The sequence below is a fragment of the Chelonia mydas genome, chromosome 4 (genome assembly GCF_015237465.2).
Source record: "Chelonia mydas isolate rCheMyd1 chromosome 4, rCheMyd1.pri.v2, whole genome shotgun sequence".
Classification (NCBI taxonomy): Eukaryota; Metazoa; Chordata; order Testudines; family Cheloniidae; genus Chelonia; species Chelonia mydas.
The window spans coordinates 66,218,160-66,241,866 of NC_057852.1; the positions used below are offsets into that span (position 1 = coordinate 66,218,160).

The window sequence follows — 23,707 nt, forward strand, 5'->3', positions numbered from 1 at the left end:
CAACCTATGGCATGAATGCCAAAAGCGGCACACGAGCTGATTTTTACTGGCACTCACACTGCCCGGGTCCTGGCCACCGGTCCAGGGGGCTCTGCATTTTCATTTAATTTTAAATGAAGCTTCTTAAACATTTTAAAAACCTTATTTATTTTACATACAACAACAGTTTAGTTATATATTATAGACTTATAGAAAGAGAGGGTCTAAAAATATTAAAATGTATTACTGGCACGCAAAACCTTAAATTAGAGTGAATACATGAAGACTTGGCATACCACTTCTGAAAGGTTGCCGACCCCTGCTTTATATAAATGCTAGTTCAAAAGTTGATACAAAAACACATCTAGACAGTTACAATGTAAAAATAATGTTTATTCATTCTTGGAATACCTCAAACTTACCACATATCAAAGTTAACTCATTATTCAATATATTTCATTTTTTTAAAAGATAGGCTATCAAAAGAAACACCAGTCTTTGCATGTCTGATATCGCTGCATAAGGCTGTTTATCTATTTAGCATTAGAACTTTGGATTTGTTCTGTTCTTACACATAATTTAAGCTCCCTCATATAAAATGTAAATAGCAATCACAAAACATAAGGGGGTTTGTGAGTGGGAAAGCCATAGTTTTCCAAGATCTGCCGCTCATTGTACACTCAGTCATGAAAATACTCGTCTAACTGGGAGGTCCAAACTGAGATGGATGACCATTTGGAGAAGCAGGCGGTGGGGGTGGAGGTGGGGGCGGGGGGAATGGGAATGGTGGACTATAAATGTTAGAGTACATGTTGGGCCCTGTCCACATCATGTTTGGATTTGGGGGTGGAAAGTGATGCATCTCATTACCAACAGGGCCAAATCCTGGAGGAGGAAAAGGATACTGCAGCATCATGGGATTTTTTTGTCTGTGAGGCTGTGGAAACATTGCAGATTCTTGATGTAGCCTGTGATCTGAAGAGTACAAGTGCGGAGGTCTTAGTTGTGGTCTTGAGAAGCTTGGATTAACAGATGGATGAGGAAACCTATCCCTTGAGAAGCCAGGATTAAATTCTCTGCCACGATAGCCTCTTGAATAATTTGAAGTAGGCTGTTGTACAGACTGATGCTGAACTTCTTTTTTCTCACCTTAAAAAATAGCCACAGAATTACATTTTTTTAGTATTTATATTCAAATTTTGGAACTTGGACTATATTTAAAACAGCTTAGTCTAAAAGTCTGACAAAACAGGTGGTCTTCTCTTTCTCTTTAAAATCTAATACTTAAACAATATATGAATAAAAATATGCAACTCGCGTTTAAACAAACTCAAAACAAGGACTAGATTATGCTTAGTGTTTATCAGCTGACCTATTTGTGTTTTAAAAATGATGAAAAAAACAAACATATGAACTGTAAGGTATCTTTTAAACATCTGAAATTAGTAAATGTTGTGTGATTAGTGTGGTCAGTGTGGTCAATAAATTACCATTTGTAAACAAAATGTTAAATTAACTCCATTAAGGTGGGAGGGTTTAAAACAATGCTGAAATAACAGTGATATTTAGTGGGTTTTTCTTGTAAGATTTGAAGGCTTGAAAATTAGTAGTAAAAAGAAGAAACATCAGCTTTTTCCCTCCTCCAGCATACATGGTTTATTTACCATAGAGATACTCAAATTATGAATAGCACACTCTAAAGTTTTCTTTACAATAAAATTTAAAGAGTTCGTTTTGAATAGAAAAAATATAAAGCTGAAGATGTAAAATTTGTGTTCTGATTCGGTGCAGGAGTTTTCAGATTTTAACTCCAGTGAACACGCTAAGATTACTGGTACTGGATTTACCTAACAACCAACCAAATGTTTATTGGGTAAATCCAATTAACCCAATACGTTGCCTGTAGCCATCAAAAAAAACCACCACATTTTGGTCAGATAAGAAGCCAAGAGATCATATTTATGCACAGAGTTGACCAATATATGCAAGGCTAATTATAATTATATCACATTATCAACGTGAATTATTGATTCCACATATATTAATATGCCTTAAGCATACAGTATCAATATAACTTTATACTGTATATCTATTTCTAGCAGTTATAGGGCCTGTTTTGACCTATGTCTTTTTACAAGCCTGTTCACTTATGCTAAGTATCACTTTACAAAGCTGAAGTCAACTTTGACATTAGAACACAAGAAATGTACCAAAGGCAAAATACATTAATGTTCTGACCCAGTACAAGCTGAGGAGGTACCTTCACGAACCAGTATCTCGAATACTAGTATCCAAAATAAGAATAAGGACGGAACAGAACAACAAGTTAAAGAACTGGGTCAAACTGGTGGATTTTAGTGACATGTACAAAGTTTTGTAACTTGCAATATCATTTATAGGATGATAAACACGCCTAGTTAAAATGTGTAACTTTGGGAGCATCCCTTGTGTGTATGTTGAATTTACCACCACCTGCACAAGACAGATTCCTTGAAACTAATATCCTTTAGCAATAAACCTGACTGACAATGGTTATTTGGTCTCTTGAATACATTTCATACCAAATCAAAGTGTGGTCAAGCAATTGACTATACAATTTATCAACAGCAGTATGCAGAATCTTGATTTCACCATTTAAATTTTACACGTGTCATGCAAGGTAGTGTCAAAGGATATCCCCTATATTAACTCTAATTATTTAGTTTATCAGAGTAAGCACATAACAGGCTTAATCAGGATTTTGATTTTTATGATAACAAAAAGCAAGTCATGAAGCCCTTAATTAAAAGGTATTTTGACTCACTTGGGAAGATCATTTTAAAAGCATGTACATTTAAAAACTGAGCTTATTATTCCACTGAAAGGAAAATTATCAGGATATCTTTGGTCATAAAATATTCACAAGGTTCAGCATTAGTCATCTAGGGAATTTACATTTTTTTTTGACATCCCTACTGTTGTAAGCACTGAGCCAACAGGTTAATTATGAGCTCATCTGTAAAAAAATAAAGTAAGCAAGTTCATAAGAGTTCACAATCTATAACAACAAATGTCAATGGGAAAAGAAGCAAAACAGAAAAACCTCAATTAGTCCCAATAAAAAGGCCTAGTGATATAACTGAAGGACTATGTTAAAATCATGCTTGGTAACAAGAAAAGTGTGGAACTGAAAATCAATAGGCCAAAACTGGTGTTTCGAAAACTAGGCCTAACAATTGGTGAACAAAAATAATGAAAGAATGGACTATTCCATCCAAACCTCCCTTTCGGGGTCCTTAAAAAACAAGACTTTAAAAAAAAAAATTAGCAAAAGCAGCAGCTGTTTGCCAGCAGCTACTGAAACAAGCTTCCCAGCATGGCTGCCATCCCCAAGGTCTCCTGGGACCCCAGAACTTCTTTATCCTGAACTTGAAAGATGTCTTAAGCAAACTGGGTGAGTGAGAGAGCGAGCGCGCTAGATGACATCACCAGCTCAAGTTGAATCCTGCATACTTTCAGGGATGTTAGACTTTGCCAACTACTTGATGCTCTGTGTGTCCTTTTCTTTCCCCTTCTGTCTAATAAAAGCTAAGACTGTATATTTTGTAACACTGCTATAAGCCCGTGGCCAGAAAGAGGCACCTTACAGCAGTGCCCTGAACAGCCCAAGGCTGTTGCCAAGTCTTGGAATGGCTGACAAGACTGTGTATTTCCAGGGGTGAGGATGCCAGGGAAAGACAACCCCAAGTATAGAAGCTGCATTTTCTCTCTCTCTTATTCTTCTCTCCCCTTTTGTGTTTTTGTCTTATATCTTCTTAGGAAACAAAATCAGACTTTAACAGCAGCAGCAGCAACAGCTCCAGCCTATCACAACTAATTACCTCTCTTTTTCCCAAAAAGGACTGCTATTATTATCTTTGATATCATAAAAAAGACTGTCAAACAAGGGTTTTTGTCCTTCTAAAAATTCTCTTCAGCTCAGGGGAAAGGGAACAAGGGATGTTGTAAGGCTTTCATTTTAACTTAATACTTTACATTTTAAATGCTTAACTGTTTTTCCTTCTTTTCTGTACCTTTAATAAAAGGTTAGTAGGATTTTTAATGGCATTTACCATAGCACTAAGCAGGCTGAGGTTTTTGTATACCAAACACTGAACCCAGTTTAAAATGTTTAATGTTGAACACTAACTGGGTTAAATTAACACCTTTGATTCGTTGGGCCCATTTAGTCAATCTAAACTAGCACACCATTATATTGTGTTTGCACACACATGCAAATTTAATATTAAGTATATATATAATCTTCCATACAACATAATAATTAAGCAAAGTAATATTTTTAGTTCACAATAAAGTTTTCATTTAATCTGTAAATATTTAAGCTCATCTGATAGCAATTCTTTGTTCCAATTTAGTGAGTTATGTTTGTATTTGGCTTTCAGACTCAAAACCAAAAGAGAAAAACAATGGTGAACTCTTGCAAATTCCAGGTCACCACTAAACTAGTGTATCAAGGACAACTCTTGCCAGTGGTTTAAGGGTTAGACTATTCTAAAAAACTTTGGTGCGTTTGTGAAATTTCTATAGATACATCAACATATAACAGACACTCCACTTTTCCAGTAAAGAAATGAGATTATTTAAATGTCAGGTACACCAGAATCCTTGCCAGACTATGTACTCTTTAACTGGTTAATGTAAATGCGGGGGGGTGTGGTTAGGTTCCAGGGAAATTTTTTTCACCAGATAAAAGACATTATATACATATACAGTATAAGTTTTAAATAATTCTATACTAACATTTTAATACTGTCCTCACCAATGGTGATTGTGAAGGTTGGTTGAGGCAGGGGTGTAGCAGGATTGGGGCTTGCCCCATTCCACCCACCTGGGGCTCTTGTCGGGGAGCGGGATGGGGGCTTATCCCATTGTGCCTGCCCAGTGATGCTGCTGGGGAGCGGGGTCAAGGCATGGGGTCTTGCCCCAGTCCACCTGCCCAGCGCTCCTGCCGGGGAGCAGGGTGGGGACACAGGGGCTTGCCCACTCCCTGGCTGGAATGCCAAGCAGGAGGAATGGGGCAAACCCCTGCGCCCCCACCCCGCTATCCGGCAGGAGCGCTGGGCGGGCAGAATGGGAGGAGACACATAACGTAATAAGGGAACATTGCAGGACTTTAAAGGAGTATGTTCTCTAATAGGTCAGTGACCTAACAACAAAACAACATTAACTGGAACAACATTAAGTGAGGGGTTACTGTAAATGATGAACTGAATGCTTCATCAAGATTAAATGTTTTCATTTAGTAGGTAGCGTCTTCTCTCTCTATTCAATGCCTCTGCACGGAGGCAACTATGTCCTTCCAGCCAAGGTGACTGTGATGCAGCTCACATGAAGTCTGTCAGTTTTGATACATGTTGTCTAGAGAGGGACACTAATGAGTCATTTCTCCTTTTGTGAGAGTTTGTGACAGCTGCCCCCACTGTGTTCTCAGCTGCTGTCAGCTACGGAGTAAAGAACTGAATTCCATTCCTAACCATGTTTCAACAATCACACTAGATCAGCAGATTTACTTTTCATTTTTGGATAGTACGTAAATTCACAATTCAGAATATTCATTATGTGTACCACAGATACTTAATAAATTATGTATATTTACATAAAAAAGTGATCATTTAGTAAAACAATAATCTCCTCATAAAACTTATTAGTGTGTTTATCTGTATCAAATAGTGCAAGTTTAAGGGATATGGCCTCATGTGCTTTGAATTACAATTTTTAAAAGAATTGAAAGATTTCATGATGAAATGTACCAAAGCTCCAATATTACACCAGTATGAAATTTAAAGAAACATTTATCACTATGTTTTTCAGACTTGGTTTGAGGGACTGAGGTTAAACCATTTATTTTCTCTATGGTATTTACTCACTTGAGTCATTCACTTCTGATTTAGGTTTCTTTCTTTCTTGATTCCGAGATTTCTTTTTCTTTGTTATTTCCTGCCTCTCCATTTCATCATCACTGAAATCTAAGGCCTTAGGGAAGTACAAAAAGATGATATTTAGAAAAATTGTCAAAAAATTGTTATACATTTAAAAGTCAACATTTTAACTTTTAGAATACCTTACAGAGGTCCTTTGGAAAACAGGCTGATCAAATAATTACAGACTGTATCATAATGCATTTGCACAAGGGATTTAAATTAAGATTTCACAGACAACTTTAATTCTATCATTTCCTAACTTCTGAATGCTTAATTTAGTTTTTTGGATGTAATAACTAACTATATATGTGTATATAAACATACATGCAGTATTGTTAATAGTTACTGGATGCTGCCTACAATGTATTTTTACTCATTAGAAGTTATCAAAAAACAGGGTCAACCAGTTATTACACAGCTAATTCCTCATTCAAAAATCTGAACTGGCAGGAAAAACCCTCTGCAGTGTGTTGGCAGCAAAGGCATATTTAGGCCTGATAGAAGTGTGTTGTGAATTTTAGGAGTTTGTCTGATAACATTTAACAGCATAAGCAGAACTGCGCATGTGTAAGAAATTGCACGTTAATCATGTTTATGAGTAAAAGACCAGATAAAGTAACTAAAAAAAGCTAGAGAAGATCCACTTGAACCAACACAAAACTTGTAATGATGGAGGATGAAAGTTAACATAGAAATGAGAGACAAATGCATATAAGAAAAGAAAGTTATAAATAAGTAAGTTTGTGTAACAAAGGGAGGTTGACGTTGTATTGTCCAGTGTTGGAGGCGATTATGATGGGATCGTTCTGACGAGCTTCCTACTTGTAAGTAACTGATCACCACTTGCTAAGCACTTTGCCGTAATAAAGATTTCTTAGACACATGTACAGATTAAGTGAATCTCAATCCAACACAGCACATACCATAAATCCTTATATGAGGGGATGGAGAAATAACATTAATTTTTCTTCTTTTCTTCCCCCAGTCCAACAAATTCCCAGCTACTAAACAAAAATATTGATGAAAAGTAAAAAAGGCACTTTGGCCCAAATTTTAAAGGTATTTAGGCAACTCACTCATGGAAATCAATGGGTGCCTAAATGCCTTTAAAAATCTGATCCTTCTAATTATTCAATTGCCTAGAGGCTGCAGTGAGAAATTAACCATTTACACAGAGGACAGGGTGCTTGTTAAGCACTCATTATGACAAGTCAAGCTTGAAAAATAATCCAATACATAAAGTATTTTTTGTGAATAGTGCTAATCAACAGCAAAAAAAAAAAAAAAAAGAGTTACTCACTTTCTCGTAACTGTTGTTCTTCGAGATGTGTTGTTCATGTCCATTCCAGGCAGGTGTGTGCGCGCCGCGTGCATGGCAGCCGGAAGATTTTTCCCCTAGCAGCATCCGTAGGGTCGGCCTGGGCGCCCCCTGGAGTGGCACCTTCATGGCGCCCAATATCGGGCCCCGCCGGCCCCCACCTCCTCAGTTCCTTCTTGCCGACTATTCCAACAGAGGGGTAGGAGGGTGGGTATTGGAATGGACATGAACAACACATCTCGAAGAACAATTATGAGGAAGTGAGTAACCATTTTTTCTTCTTCGAGTGACTGTTCATGTCCATTCCAGGCAGGTGATTCACAAGCTAGAGCTCAGGAGGTGGGGTCGGAGTTATCCACAGAAAAGAGCACAGCTCGCCCAAAAGCCGCATCGTCTGAACTGCTGTGTAATTGCATAGTGCAACGTAAATGTATGTATGGAGGACCACGTAGCTGCCCTGCAAATTTCCTGAATAGGGACTTGTGCCAGGAATGCCGCAGAGGAGGCCTGGGCCCTGGTAGAATGAGCGGTTATCTGCGGAGCGGGTTCCTTTGCCAGGGTATAGCACTCCCTAATGCAGGACGTTATCCATGATGATATGCGTTGAGAAGATCCTGGGAGGCCCTTCATTCTGTCTGCCACGGTTACAAAGAGTTGGACGGACTTCCAGAATGACTTAGTTCTCTCTATATAGAAGGCTAAGGCCCTACACATGTCCAGTGAGTGCAGCCTACGCTCCCTATCAGAGGAGTGTGGCTTGGGATAAAACACTGGGAGGAAGATGTCCTGGGTCTTGTGAAAATGGGAGACAACCTTCAGGAGAAAAGCCGGCTGAGGCCTGAGCTGGACCTTATCCTTATGAAAAACTGTGTAAGGGGGCTCAGACATGAGGGCCCTGAGCTCCGAAACCCGTCGAGCCAAGGTAATTGCCACAAGGAACGCGACCTTGAATGAGAGATATAACAGGGAGCAGGTGGCCAGAGTTTCAAATGGTGAGCCTGTAAGCCTGAAGAGGACTAAATTGAGGTCCCAGACAGGGACCGGCCGATGCGTGTGTGGGAAAAGCCTGTCCAAACCCTTGAGAAAATGACTGACCATAGGGTTTGCAAAGACCGAGAGACCATCTGAGCCTGGATGGAAGGCGGAGATAGCGGCCAAGTGGACCCTTATTGATGACCGGGACAAGTCTTGATGCTTTAGGTGAAGGAGGTAGTCCAGTATAAATGATATGGAGGCAAGGAGCGGCGACTGACTACGTTGCTCTGCCCAGATGGAAAACCTTTTCCACTCGGCCAGGTAAGTAGCTCTGGTGGAGGGCTTTCTACTACCCAGGAGGACTTGTCTGACCTGGTCCGAATAAGACAGCTCTGCGGCACTTAGCCATGGAGCATCCAGGCTGCAAGGTGGAGCGACTCCAGATTCAGGTGCCAGCCCTGGTCAAGCGTGATCCGGTCAGGGACCAGCGGTAAGGTGAGTGGGACCACTATGGACATTTCCAAAAGTGAGATGAACCAGTGCTGACGCGGCCACGCCAGCGCTATTAGTATGACTCGGCCCCGGTCCCTGCGGATCTTGAGGAGCACCCTGTGGACTAGGGGGATAGGTGGGAAAGCATATAGCAGGCAGCCCTCCCATGAGAGAAGGAAGGCGTCCCCGATGGACCCCGGGCCATGGCTCCCGAGGGAACAAAATGTCTGACATTTCCTGTTGCCCGGACTGGCGAACAGGTCTATCTGGGGAGAGCCCCAGAACCGGAAGATTGAGCTCACATCTGGCCGAAGGGACCACTCATGGCCATTGAAGATCCGGCTGAGACTGTCCGCCAGTGTGTTTCACACCCCTGGGAGGTATGAAGCCTGCAGGTGGATCGAGTGCTCTGTGCAGAAATCCCACAGCGCAAGGGCTTCTCGGCACAGGGGAGAGGTGCATGCACCCCCGTTCGTTGATATAAAACATCGCCGAGGTGTTGTCCATGAGGATTGAAACACATCTGCCCATTATGTGCCCTTTGAAAGCATAGCATGCCAGACGCACTGCACTCAGCTCTTTGACACTGATGTGAAGAGCGAGGTCCACCGGAGACCAGAGGCCTTGGGTCTTGAGGTCCCCTAGGTGAGCCCCCCAACCTAGATCCGAGGTGTCTGACACGAAGGTGAGCAAGGGCTGAGGGCTGGGAAAAAGGCACCTCTGCACAAACCATTCGAGGGTCGAGCCACCATAGGAGGGAGTCCAGTACCAGGCGGGGCATGGTTACGACCCTGTCCAACGCATCGGGCTGGTCTATACACCGCCAGCCAAGACTGAAGTGGGCGCAGCCTGAGCCTGGCATGCTGCACCACGTATGTGCAGGAGGCCATGTGTCCCAGTAACTTTAGACAGTTTCTTGCCAACGTTGTGGGGAACCGTCTGAGGCTCTCTATGATGTCCTGAAGTGAGCGAAACCTGGCCTCCGGGAGGTTCGCCCTGGCTTGGGTAGTGTCCAGGACCGCGCCTATGAACTCCATCCTCTGCACCGGGGACAGGTTAGATTTCTCCTCGTTCAGGAGGAGACCTAAGTCGAGGAAGGTCCTCCTTCAAAACTCGACCTGAGCCTCTACCTGGGCTCTCGAGAGACCTTTGATCAGCCCAGTCATCGAGGTATGGAAAAACCTGTATCTGGCACTTGCGCAGGAACGCCGTGACGACTGCCATGCATTTTGTGAATACTTGGGGGGCAGTCGACAGTCCAGACGGGAGGATGGTAAACTGGTAGTGGCCTCCGTTCACCACGAATCTGAGATAGCATTTGTGATATGGGACTACTGCGATATGAAAATACACGTCCTTCAAGTCGAGGGTGGCGTACCAGTCTCCTGGATCCAGTGAGGGGATAATGGAGGTTAGTGAGACCATGCGGAACTTGAGTTTCTTTACGTACTTGTTCAGCTGTCGCAGGTCCAGTATGGGTCTGAGGAAATACCGGGAGCAGAAACCCTTGCCCCTTAGCTACTGAGGAACCTCCTCCACTGCCCCTACCGAGAAGAGGGACTGCACCTCTTGAATTAGAAGTTGCTCGTGAGAGGAGTCCCTCAAGAGGGACGGGGCAGCGGGCTGGAGGGGAGCGGGGGGCAGGAGGGTACAGAATTAGATGGAATATCCCCTCTCTACCATGTGGAGCACCCATCGGTCTGAAGTAATTCGAGACCAGGCACAGTAGAAAGGGGATAGACAGGATGAGAAAGTAAGATGGGAAGGATCCAATGGTCGTACTGGCAAGCCGTCCTCAACCGTACCCTCAAAAGGGTGGTCTAGAGCCCAGTGACTCTAGACCACCCTTTTGAGGGTACGGTTGAGGATGGTTGAGGTCTAGATCCCACCAGATGGTCCAGGGATCGAGGAGGGTTCGGACTCGATTGGACCCCGGCCGGGGCAGGAGCTGACGAAACCCTGGGCGGAAGCGAGGCAGAGGCGGTCTGTCCCAAGCCACTCGTGGACAGCGCCGGTCCCTTAGGCTTCAAGGGGGGTGATCGGTCCCTCACCAGCCTCTTCTTTACTGGCACCGGAGATGGAGAACGTTGCCGAACTGAGGCTGACGCCCTATGGCCCGAGTAGTGGCAGTGCCAGTGGGCTTTAGAATCCTTAGCCCAGCCCATTTCGCATGCCGTTGGTGCCGGAGCACTGCACAGCGAAGAGGACATGCTCAGTGCCGGGTCGTTGGGTCTCGGGTCGGATTGCGGTCTCAGAGCCACTTCCATGAGCAAGCGTTTTAGTCTCTGCTCTCTGTCCTTACGGGTTCTTGGGCAGAAACCCTTGCAAATGCGGCACTTGTCCTTTTGATGAGTCTCACCAAGGCACTGCAGGCAAGACGAGTGAGGATCACTCTTGGGCATAAACTTTCCACAGGACTCACAGAGTTTAAACCCCGGAGACCCGGGCATACCCCCAAAGGGGAAACGAACTATCTAACAAACCACTGCTAACTATATGAAAAGTATAACTATAGAGAATAACTGTTTACACTCAGAACAAAGACACTGCTAAGGCACTTGCTCTAAGAGCGAGCAAAGTTCCAGCTAGCTGTCACGGGCGGTAAGAAGGAACTGAGGGGGTGGGGGGTCGGCAGGGCCCGATATTGGGTGCCATGAAGGCGCCACTCCAAGGGGCGCCCAGGCCAACCCTATGAACGCTGCTAGGAGAAAAATCTTCCAGCTGGCATGCACACCTGCCTGGAATGGACATGAATAATCACTCAAAGAAGAAAACACCAATACATTTTAACTTAATGCCTCTTACTTTAATTCATTATCCACAAGTACAGAATATAAAATATACACATTTTATAAAATAGAAGTTTCACAACAAAAGTAAATTTTAAACCTGCATGGTGGTGGTAAGAACACTGCTTGCTGAAAGCTGGAGTAACAGGAGGAAAATACTTCTTTATTTTAAAGAATATTGATCTTTAAAGACCATTTGCCACTATTATAATGCATTCAATACTTCTGCAAAATTTGTATTCTGATTTAGCTTGGCTATGCAGCATTTGGAATTCTGGCTAACACAATTCATTTCAGATTAATATTACTCATTAAAACGTCACAGCATACACCCACACACTATGAAGAAGTCTTGTGGTGTGAGTAGTTCTTTGAGAACTTGCTCCTTTGTTCTGGACTTAAAAAACTAAACAAAACAAAACCATAACTAAAGCCAAAATTATTTTGCTACTATACTAAGAACCCATATTAGTAAGTGCAGAAAAACAAAATGGGCACCTGTTTCTATGAAAGGCAGTGAGCTAACACACTGCTGAAATGCTTGGATTTAAACAAAAATCATTAAAAAGGTAACGCAGACCAGCAAATTGCTATATTCAGACTTCTTGTATTACACTCATAAGTGAACCATAAAAGTCATGAAGTATATGCCAATATAATGTTTATTATTGAAAAAGCCTTTCAGCAACTTTTTCCAGTCATGATTCTTAAAAGACCTTGCATAATCTTTGCTCCCGCCCTAGAACAACCAAGGTACCTCCTGCAGCTAACTTTTTTGTTTCACTTAATGCGCTGTAAGAATCACCTTATGGAAGAGCTGCAACAACTTCCCCTTAGCACTGCAGCAAATGGACCAATCTCAGAGTTTGCTAGAAAAAGCTGTGTGGCTTAACTGCCCAGATATCATCATGTGACCCCAAAGATGGGGGCTCAAGGCATGGGACAACTGAGTTCATGGTTAATCCAGACCTACTTGAAAATTACAAACTTGCCAGTAAAGAAGTGTTAAGGCGGAGAGTTATATGGGTCCCTGGTGCCTGTGCTCCACCAATATTTAAGAATATGGGCCTGGCTCCACCAATGTTTGGGCTTACTGCACTTTGGGGGGCCCCACACTTCAGGGGGATGAGGGGTCCAGGGCGATCTGGGGGATTAGTGGGGGGCCTGGCGCTGGCAGCAGTGAGCGACCTGGCCCCAGCTTGCCCCTGTTCCACCCCCATTCCACCCCTTCCCCCAAGCCCACATCCTGCCTCTTTCAGACTTCTGCCCCATCCCCCAAGCGATGCCGGGAGCCAGCGGGGTGGGGCAGAGTGGGGCGGGCTGGGGCCGGGTCACTTGCTGCTGCCTGCATCAGGCCCCCCACTAGCCTCCCAGACCACCCTGGACCCCATATCACCCTGAAGCACAGGCCCCCCAAAGTTTGGTAAGCCCAAACACTGGTGGAGCCAGGTCCACGTTCTTTAAATATTGGTGGAGCATGGACACCACAGACCCACCAAAAGTTATATAAACCTGGCGCCATGGTGTTAAGCCCATATGTTAAAGAGAGAACAAGGAAAAGAGGCCTGAAATGGGTTGACCTAAGTGTGAGAGAATAGGAGTTAGGTGCTTCAGTGCTTTTGAAAATCCTACTAAGCACACCTCTGAATATTTAGGCACCTAAATACCTGAAGAAATCAGACCCTAGCTAACTAGAATATGGTTTAATATTAGAATTAAAGGAGTACTGGATCATAATTACAGAAAAGTGACTGGGCGAAAAAGAAGGTCCTTCATCCACGTAAGATTGCTAGGGACCCTTTTGTAGCCTGTACTGGAGAGAGCTCTTGTACAGCACCAGTAAACCCTGGTTTTTGAAGGCTGTTCCAAAGCTCAAGCGATGCTGAGAAAAGTGGAATGAGCCCCATTCCACAAATAGGAATGTAAGGGCAATGCTCTCAGAGAAGAACTACTGCTGGATAGCTCCACAACTTGTTTCTGGAAACAGTCTCCAGAAAGAAAGGTTTCTTACTTGTAAACTGGAGTTCTTCGAGATGGCTCTGCATATTCACACATATGGGTTTTGCACTGCTTAGTGGTGCCTAATGATAGAACCTTCTCCAAGCAGCATCCATTAAGAGCGCTCTCACGCCCCCTGCCACATCTTCCTTCAGCATCTCCAAACGTTCTGAGGGCAAGGCTATATAAGGGGATGCAGTGCCCTCTACCACCTGTGTTTCTTCCACCACCAACACAGAGACAGAACAAAAGGGCTGAGAAAGGGGGAAGGCAGGTGGGAAGTAAATAACCTTCATTTCTTCTTTGAGTGGGTCTGCATATTACATAAGAACAGCCTCCTGGATCAGACCAAAGGTCCATCTAGCCCAGTATCCTGTCTTCTGACAGTGGCCAAAGCCAGAAGCCCCAGAGGAAATGAACAGAACAGGCAATCATCCATCCTGTCACCCATTCCCAGCTTCTGGCAAACAGAGGGTAGGGACACCATCCCTGCCCATCCTGGCTAATAGCCATTGATGGACCTATCCTCCATGAACTTATCTAGTTCTTTTTTGAACCCTGTTATAGTCTTGGCCTTCATAATGTCCTCTGGCAACGAGTTCCACAGGTTGACTGGGCGTTATGTGAAGAAATACTTCCTTTTGTTTGTTGTAAACCTACTGCCTATTAAACATATAGCACAACCTCACTAATTGACAACTGTGACAGAGCCATCCATCACACATTACCGATGTTGTAAGCCAGTCCCCAATTCAAGAAAGCATTTAAGCACATGCTTAACTCTTATCATGACACATGGGTCTCGAACGCAGGGTTCATAGTCACGGCCATGCCCCAACCCGCCACCTCGCAGTCTCCATTTATAGGCAGTTTGATAAGCAGTGCTGAAAATAACCTGGAGGAGGGAACACAGTCCTAACTGAACAGAAACTGAAACACCATTCTACCCAATCTAGCTTCAGACCTTGAGGCCAAATCGAGAGTATAATACTTAGCAAAAGTGTGTACAGAACTTCTGGTCGCAGCTCTGCAAATTTCAGTAACAGACACTCGCTTAAGGTAAAGAATAGAAGCCGCTGTAGCTCTAGTGGAATGAGATTGTACTGTTGCAGGCACAGGAATGTCTGCTCATGTGTAACATTCAATAATACATTTTAATCCATCTAGAAAGAGTCTGGGAATAACTGTATAACCAATGTGATTGTTAGCATAAGACATGAATAATCTAGATGATTGTCAAAAGCTTTTAGTTCTATCTAAATATGCAAGAGCTCTTACTTCCAAAGTATGTAAAACAGATCACTCTTATTAATGTGCAACTTTGGAAAATAAATACCATCAAATTAATTGTCTGATGTGAAAATCAGAAGCCACTTTTGGCAAAAACTGGGATCAGTCCTAAGAACCACCTTATGTTTATGAAAGGACATAAAAGGTGGACCAGCCATCAAGACATTCAATTCACTCACACCCTTTCGGCTGTTATGACAATAATGAATTCCATTTTAACTGACAAATGATAAGGAACATTCATCCAAGGATTCAAAAAGGTGGCTTCTCGAGTGTAACTAAAACCAAATTAAGATCTCAAGGAGGGACAAGATTTCTCAAAGGGGGAATGCATAATGCATTGCCCCTTCATAAACTTCTTAACCATATTATGCACAAGCAGCCATCTACCATCTACTAAAAAATGGTAAGCAGAGATCTATTTGAAAGTTCAGTTGGCAGCCGAATGAGAAAACCCCTTAGTTTTTAAGGTGCATTAAATGTTCTAAAACACAAGGTATGGAAGCTGAGACCAGAAAATCAGACTTTCACTTCATCCAAGCCACAAATCTGGTCCATTTCAAATGGTAACACATTCTACCTCTCTAGAATTAAGCAGTATATCCTGAACCAACGAGGAACATGTCTGTTCAAGAGCCAGAGTCTGATCACCCAGGCCATCAGGCAAAAGCACTGCTGATTTAGATGAAGAATCCTGTCCCCTTGCTGAGACAGAAGAAGACTACAAAGACCCCACTGAACAGCTGAAGGGGATCCATAAGCCACTGTGGATACCACCAAGCAGGAGCAACCAGAAGCATCTTAATCCTAGCCTGACTTATCTTTCTCACTACCTTCTGAATCAAAGGAAGCGGGGGGAGGGGAGCATACAGATGGCCCCTTTCTGTAGTGTAGAATGAAAGCATCTGATATGGATTGACTGTTCCTGTCTGCACTTGAATAGAAAGGGCAACACTTTTTGTTGAAACTCATAGCGAACAGGTCCATGTCTTGCTGACCCCAACTGGAAAATATGCTCTGAATCAACTGATCCTTCAGCGACCATTCATATATTTGAGAACTGTGTCTATTGAGACAATCTGCAATTGTGTTCTGACCTGCTAAATGTAGGACCACTGGATAAATGTCACCAAGAATGCACCAGTCCCATAACCTAATCACCTCCGCACATAGCTTAGCAGGGTGAGCACCCACATTTGTTGGCATAACACATAGCAGAACTACTTGCAGAAACCTTTCATGTGAGGGAGGAATGATCTGAGGGACAGACAAATGGCTCAAGTCCAACACAATGTGCAAGCAACTCTCTTGAAAAGACCAGTGACCTCAAACTTTAAGTTGGTTCAGACGCACCCTTCATCTCTCCCAACATCTGTTGACACATATGGTTATTGTTACCAACAACAGGAGACTGAACTGGACACCTCTGAAAATGTTTGCTGACTACCACATCATGTGTGTCCAGAATGTCTCAAGGCATGACGACTAACATTTGAGGATTGTACAGATTTGTTTATATACTCAAGACATCCAATGCTACACTGGTCTCATTCTGAAACATGTAAATGGAATCCTGTAAGTAGTAGCTGCCATGAGACCCAGAGAAAAGATTAGTATCTTAGTGTCATCTGTGAACTTGCATATCTGCATGTTTAAAATATATTACAATATTTTTTAAAAATTCTGTCCTATGATAGAAAGGCTTTCCATGCTCCTGAGTCCAATATGAAGCCTATGAATAAAAATTCCGAGTTGGACAGAGATTTGATTTTTTGACATTCAGAAGTTGTCCCATGTTTGAGGAAAGGGTGGTTGTAGAAGCAATGAGGCTTAATAGATCCTCGCAAATGGCACCCTTCAATAACCAATCATCCAAATAAGAGTAAACAGAAATACCCTGCATTCTCAATTGAGCCGCTACGACAGAGAGGCAATTAGTCAAAACTCTTGGTGCTGGAGGCAGGCCAAATGGCAGCACCTTGTCATGGAAATGGTGTTCTGCTGCCACAAAATGAAGGTACTTTCAACGATTGTCAAATGATTGTCAAACTGGCTCTGTGGGTATGGGGAAAGCGGTGGATGTGATATACCTTGACTTTAGCAAAGCTTTTGATACGGTCTCCCACAGTATTCTTGCCAGCAAATTAAAAAAGTACGGATTGGATGAATGAACTATAAGGTGGATAGAAAGATGGCTAGATCGTTGGGATAAACAGATAGCGATCAACTGCTCGATGTCTAGTTGGCAGCCAGCGTCAAGCAGAGTGCATAGGGATCGGTCCTGGGGCCAGTTTTGTGCATCTTCATTAATGATCTGGATGATGGGATGGATTGCACCCTCAGCAAGTTTTCAGATGACACTAAGCTGGGGGGAGAGGCACATACACTGGAGGGTAGGGAAAGGATCCAGAGTAGACAAATTGGAAGATTGGACCAAAAAAAATCTGATGAGGTTCAACAAGGACAAGTGCAGAGTCCTGCACTTAGGATGGAAGAATCGCATGCACTGCTACAGGCTGGGGACCGACTGGCTAAGTGGCAGTTCTGCAGAAAAGGACCTGGGGATTACGTGGACGAGAAGCTGGATATGAGTCAACAGTGTGCCCTTCTTGACAAGGAGGCTAATGGCATATTGGGCTGCATTAGTAGGAGCATTGCCAGCAGATCGAGAAAAGTGATTATTCCCCTCTATTTGGCATTGGTGAGGCCACATCTGGAATATTGCATCCAGTTTTGGAACCTAAAGAAAGGATGTGGACAAATTGTAGAGAGTCCAACAGAGGGCAACAAAAATGATTAGGGGGCTGGGGCACATGACTTATGAGGAGAGGCTGAGGGAACTGGGCTTATTTAGTCTGCAGAAGAGAAGAGTGAGGGGGAATTTGATAGCAGCCTTTAACTACCTGAAGGGCGATTCCAAAGAGGATGTAGCTAGGCTGTTCTCAGTGGTGACAGATGACAGAACAAGAGGCAATGGTCTCAAGTTGCAGTGGGGGAGGTCTAGGCTGGATAATTTGAATCTCTGTTAGGATTGCATTTGCCAGTTGCCTTTTGTCATCCAGCAAATCCTGCACACACAGTGCCATCTTTGGAATTCATAACAGGCCATAGCAGCTTGGTAATTTGCCGCCCTAATACGAAGAAAAGAACATTTTTATTCCTAGAGAATCAATCTTCTTTCCCTCTCTATCAGCTGAGGTGAAGTGTGCCTGTTCAGACTTCAACCTGCTACTAGCAGCAGTCACTATTAATGAATTAGATGCAGGGTGTGTATGGAAATATAAAAACCCCGCCAAAGATATCTGATATAATTTGTCTGCTTTCTTGGCTATAGTCAAAAAGCAAGAGTGGTCCAAGCTGTCTTACCAGGCTGGAGCACACCAGCAAGGATTGGTAGACATGGGGAAGTAGCCCAATGAACACCGGATGAGATATCTTCCCCATAGGCACTGAAGGCAAATTCAAAGTGGACACCAGGTGATCCACTAAAACTTACCTCAGATGGTGGCTCTTGGTCATTCTGCCATGATGCATCAGACCCTTTCTCCCTAAAAGATTGGACACAAAGATGTTGAGAAGCTTTTAATAGCAATCTAATTCATTGGTTAACAAGAGATTCCTAATTCTGTGACTTTATCTAAAGTAATTACTTTACAAAAAACAACACTAAGATAACAGATAGGCAGCTATGGCACCTTAAATAAAACATAAGTGGATTTTAAGCTTGTTTTTAAAACAGTTTCTAACTAGTTAGAAATCTATTTCACAGCCTGGTAGATCATGCAGTTACTACACACCATTTCTACAGTGCTCCTACTTTGAGTGAAGGCTTCATATAGTTAATATTAAGCTTTGGCTGAGTACTTTTTCAAATTTTTTTTTAAAGCCAAATTGTTACAGTAAACTGGGGTACCTGTTGTACGGCCATTCTCTTTCCTAAGTGTCTGTTTTGACAATGGCACAGCATAGTTTGGAGGAATAGATAATGTTAAAAGGAGGTTCTTCTTACTTATGGCCCTGTGTCCAACCAAGTCGTCCTCCTCCATATTGCCACTTCAGGTTTGTGCTTACCGTTGTACGCCAACAGACCCCGGTTGTCAGCAGGTGGGATCAAACCTGAGAGCTTAGTCCACGAGCCTCTACTGCATGAGCTAAAAGCCAACTCACTGTTAGCTAAGGCTGCAGAGCAGACTCAATCTCTCTCTCTCAGTGGTCTCGGTGCCACTTGATGGGACATAACACCACACCCAGAAAGTATGTGGGTTACATATGCACTCCCCTTTTTCCACAAACCACAATGATCACACACTACCTCTTGCTATCACTTTCATCTCAGTCCCCTTTCTGTGATCAGAAACCCCTCACACACACATCCACCACCAGCTGGAGAATGCATTCAACTATTCTCGCAGGTTTCTCTGCAGTTTACTTACTTGCACAATAGAAAGATGGCTTAAGGAAACAAAGGTAAACACTTCTTGTTTAACACAGAAGATGAACAATTACCAGTCCTGAGTTAAATTTCACACCCCTTCAAACTCTCCAATATACCATTGTGTCCCATCTCCTCCAAACCTTCCCTGCCATTCTTGGTGTGTTTGGCCCACAGGTGGCACACAGAATGAGCAGTCTCTGCACTCTGTGGAAAGCAAAGGTACGTGGGAGGAGGAAGTTAAGTAGGGTACGGCCTGGTGAATATTATAATATGTAATGAGGGCCATAGTGGCCACTTGTTTGTCTCTTACTGAGTCCTTGGTCTTTTCTTCAAAGACTGATAATTCTGTTACCATAGGAATGCATATACTGCAGAATTTATACATTTTGAGTGCAAATACAGAGTTGTAGGAATTCTCTTATTCTTCTTCTAAATGTTCTTAAGAATATTTCCTGGGATACACATTTCAGGTTCTTTTCCAAAAAACAGCCTGCGCCGCTTCCTGCGGCTCCCTGTGGCTGGGAGCAGCGAACTGCGGCCACTGGGAGCTGCGGACGGCCGTGCCTGCAGACGGTCAATGTAAACTAACTGTCTTGCGGCCCACCAGCGGATTACCTTGACAGGCCGCGTGCGGCCCGCAGGCTGCCCACCACCGATCTAAAGTAAATGAACAGAGAATGACTTGTCTGAAAATCTGTTGAAAGTATACAGTTCAAAGGCACATAATGGAGAAGTGAGGGGCCACTAGGTGAAGAAACCCACACCTGTGGATAAACTCAGTGAAAAGAAATACAGCCACAGGAACAACGAATCTAACAAGCACTACAAGCTGAAGAGAAGCAAAAGGTAGGACAGCAAGAGTAGAGCCGGACTTATAACGAAGGAGAGGAAAAGTGGATTCCTCTCTGAAGTGACATAGTATACTGCTGAGAGTAATTTCTTTTGTTCTTATTAATAATGATGCATTTGGTGTAACTGTACAAAGTAAGGAAGTGTGTACAAGCTCACAAAAGTTACTGCGTTGTTAACTTACAGTTTATTATTATAATTAGTAGGTAGTTGGTAATATCCTATATCATTTATTTTCCTGCTACAGTTTTGGGTTTTCCCTTTTAAATAACTGAAAATTTAAAATTATCCCTTTGGTCTTGGCTTGCCTCTGCCTCCCCTCACATTTAGCATAGCCTAATCTAGCCTGGGATCACAGCATATGGATACAGTTAAAGCTGTATTAGAGGCTGCAAGCAATCTTAAAACTGAAATTCCCACAGGAGAATTAAGATAGACCCAGAGATGAAAGTAAGCCGGTGCGCTGTACCGACTTCCCCAGGCACAATTTAAAGGGCCTGCGGCTCCCAGCAGCAGCTGGAGCCCCCGGCCCTTTAAATTGCTGCCAGAGCCCCACTGCTGGAGCCCTAGGGTAGCGGCGGCGGGGCTGGGATGGCTATTTAAAGGGCCCGGAGCGGTAACAGCGGCCGAGCCCTGGGCCCTTTAAATCATCCCTGGAGCCCCGCCGCCGCTTCCCCAGGGCTCTGGCAGGCTCCAGGGACGATTTAAAGGGCCCAGGACTCCGGCCGCTGCTACCGCCCAGGGCCCTTTAAACCGCTGCCAGAGCCCACGGCTGCCGCTGTTACCCCGGGGAGGGGGAAGGAGGCACTTGCCGGTACAGGGTGGGCCGGAGCTGGCTCTGACCTCCCCCAGCCCCGCCCCTTCCGCCCGAGGCCCCTCCCCTTCCAGGGGACAGAGCCGGCCCCAGCCCCGCCCTGTACCAGTAAGTCCCTAGACTTACTTTCACCCCGGATAGACCCATAAATTCCTAATGCAATATTACTCAGTAGATTTTACCTAATCAAATACTTTAGCGTTTTGAACCCGGCTCTGCCACTGCCTCACTGTATTGCATGGTGAAGTCACTGAACCACTCTGTCTCAGTTTCTCTATCTGTAAACTGTGGATAACAATGCTTAATTACCTACTTCACAGAGATATTGTGAAAGATAAACTAGTTATATTTTATAGCACTTTGTAAATGTAAACAAATATGTAAATGTTAAGTATTATTTATTATCTAAGTAGTAAATAAAAGCTAGTTTCAAAATTGAGTTTTAACTGAGAGGATTAATTCAAATTCCTGATAAGGAAGAAACAGATGTAAAAGATATAAGTGTACCTGGGTTAAATTTAATTGCCTGTGATATGCAGGAGGTCAATCTAGGGGATCTAATGGTTCCCTCTGGCCTTAAACTCTACAAAACTAACATTAAAGAGAGAGAGAGAGAGATGTCTTCTATCAAGATGGAGCAGATAATGAATTACTTCAAAGATTTAAAACCAAAACAAAACTGGCTCAAGAATCTGAATTTCATGCATTATTTTACTTGAAATGTACTACCAGTTCGCATTAGGGATTCAGAACACTAGGTAAGCTTGATTCCTACCATCTAAAAATCTAATTTTAACCAAATTGCACTTTCTGTATTGAATCGCTAGTACTTGCTTTGTTAGGAACTCATTTGAAATTGCATCTGCCATTATAACTTCTCATAGCAAATGTGGTCACACATCAACGTCTTTAAAAAGAAAAATTGTATTATTATATTCCTAGATAAAATATTGAACTCCTTAGGGTTAAGTACACGGGTAAACAAAGGGTAAAAAAGACGTAATTATCTCAACAACAAGCATTACAAACCCAGGAAATTCAATGTTACATTTAAGAAATATCTAAACATGGTAAGATATGAAAAAACACAATTAAGGCACCTTAACCGCATCCTACAATTATGCAGTAACCATACAATTAAGATTCATACACAATAGTGTTTGTAGTCTCAAATTAGAAGATATTTGTTTCTGAAAACATTTGACTTCTAATTTTTTCCTCATGGAAAAGCCAAGACACCTGAAGGATGGTGGAATATCTCAGGAGTCAATCTCTCCTCAAGCATCGAGGCTTCATTCCCTTTGGGAACAATAGGAGACAGTGGCCATTTTCAAAAAGGACTTTTTTCTAATGGCAACTCTAACTTCATTGTTCTTGTGAGCTATATGATGGCAATCATTTTGAAAGAGGGTGATGTTTAATAATTTTCTGTAATAACACAATTTATCAGGGCCTGCTGAAGGAGAAACTTTCTGTTATGAAGAATAAGGGAAAAAATTACTTTTATTCCTGTAAAGCTGCTTTAAAGGTAGCCAATGAACTGTAAGTTATAACTATATGGGAAGCCTGAAGAGTTTGAACAGTTCCATTATTAAGCTCTCTCAGGACATAGCACCCTGTGTCAGACAACTGTTAAGTCCCTTAGTGGAACCATTTTTAAATTAAACTTTAACTTGGATTTATTTGTCAATTATCAAAAAATGTATTCTGTACCCGAAGACTAAGTGCTATAATTTTGGAGAGGATACGCTGAATTCTTCATACATAAAATTCTTTAAGTGTAAAAAATTCAGCCCCAACTATGGAGCCACTAGAGGGGCTTCCATAAGTTTGCAGCACTATAAGAACAAATTATGAGGAATTTTTATCCAATTTTCAAATGTGTAGATTAAAATACATAAACTATACTACCCAATGGTTCAGGGAAACAGCAGGTTGCCCTCCAGCAAGACACTGCTGAAAAGTTTGCAATTTCTTATAGCATCTGTGACAGATACGATTAACATAGGCATTGAGACTATTGAGACTATTACATTTAACATTATGAATGTTATCTGAATGGTGTGTGCCAGGCCTTAACAGCATGAAAACGTCAAAGACTATTACCCTGAGATGGGCCAGATGATATGGACCCATGGAATATTCATAGATCTTTGTACCAGAAAGTGTTAAATATACTTGTGTTCCTGGCTCACTGTGGAATCTGGAATCTCTAGGGGGTGATTACTGTAAAATACCAAAACTAATTATGCACATACCCAGTGACTGAAGCTTCCCTTGAGGGAAGGGACAATGATTCATTTTACCTAATTTTACTAATTGTTTCAGAAAGCTTGGGTACAAAGGCTTTTGGGGGGTATAAAGAGCCAGCTTGAACTGAGAGAAGGGGACCCTTTATTTTGATTCAACAAATTAACATGACTTTTGTCCAAGTGGGAGCCAAACCCTGTAAAAGGGTTGAAAGGACTGGAACCTGCCAATGTCTCCACAGGACTGACAGGGAGACACTAGTAAGTTTAATATAGTGTTTAGACCATTTTATTGTTTTATATATATATTCTCTGTAAGGCTTTTATCCCAAAATAAATGTACTCTACTTTGAAAGAGCTGTTTTGTTACTTGTAACTACTTGCCTACACTATTCATAGACCTTAGAGAACACAAAGTGCAAGTGCTGGATTCTGGTCAGGCCTACTGGAATAAACACATTGAAGTGCAGGAGGCCTACAAGCCTTGAACTCCAGTCTAGAGAAAAAGGAGCGCATGCCTCTGCCAAGAGAGAGGTTACTGCTTGAGGCCTGAGACCTA

At 42.8% G+C, this 23,707-nt stretch overlaps 1 protein-coding gene across 2 annotated transcripts in view; it reads right to left on the reverse strand.

The window, feature by feature from the left end:
• Nucleotides 1-354: 354 nt before the first annotated feature.
• NAF1 (nuclear assembly factor 1 ribonucleoprotein) overlaps nt 355-23,707 on the reverse strand; it is a 75,835-nt gene continuing 52,482 nt past the window's right edge. For both annotated transcript variants that reach the window (XM_037897481.2, XM_037897479.2), the window contains exons 6-8: nt 18,298-18,349; nt 5,886-5,991; nt 355-1,128 (exon numbers count right to left, since the gene is read on the reverse strand). In XM_037897481.2, coding sequence (XP_037753409.1) covers nt 680-1,128; nt 5,886-5,991; nt 18,298-18,349 — 607 coding nt within the window. In that variant the 3' untranslated portion in view covers nt 355-679. The remainder of the gene's footprint in view (nt 1,129-5,885; nt 5,992-18,297; nt 18,350-23,707) is intronic.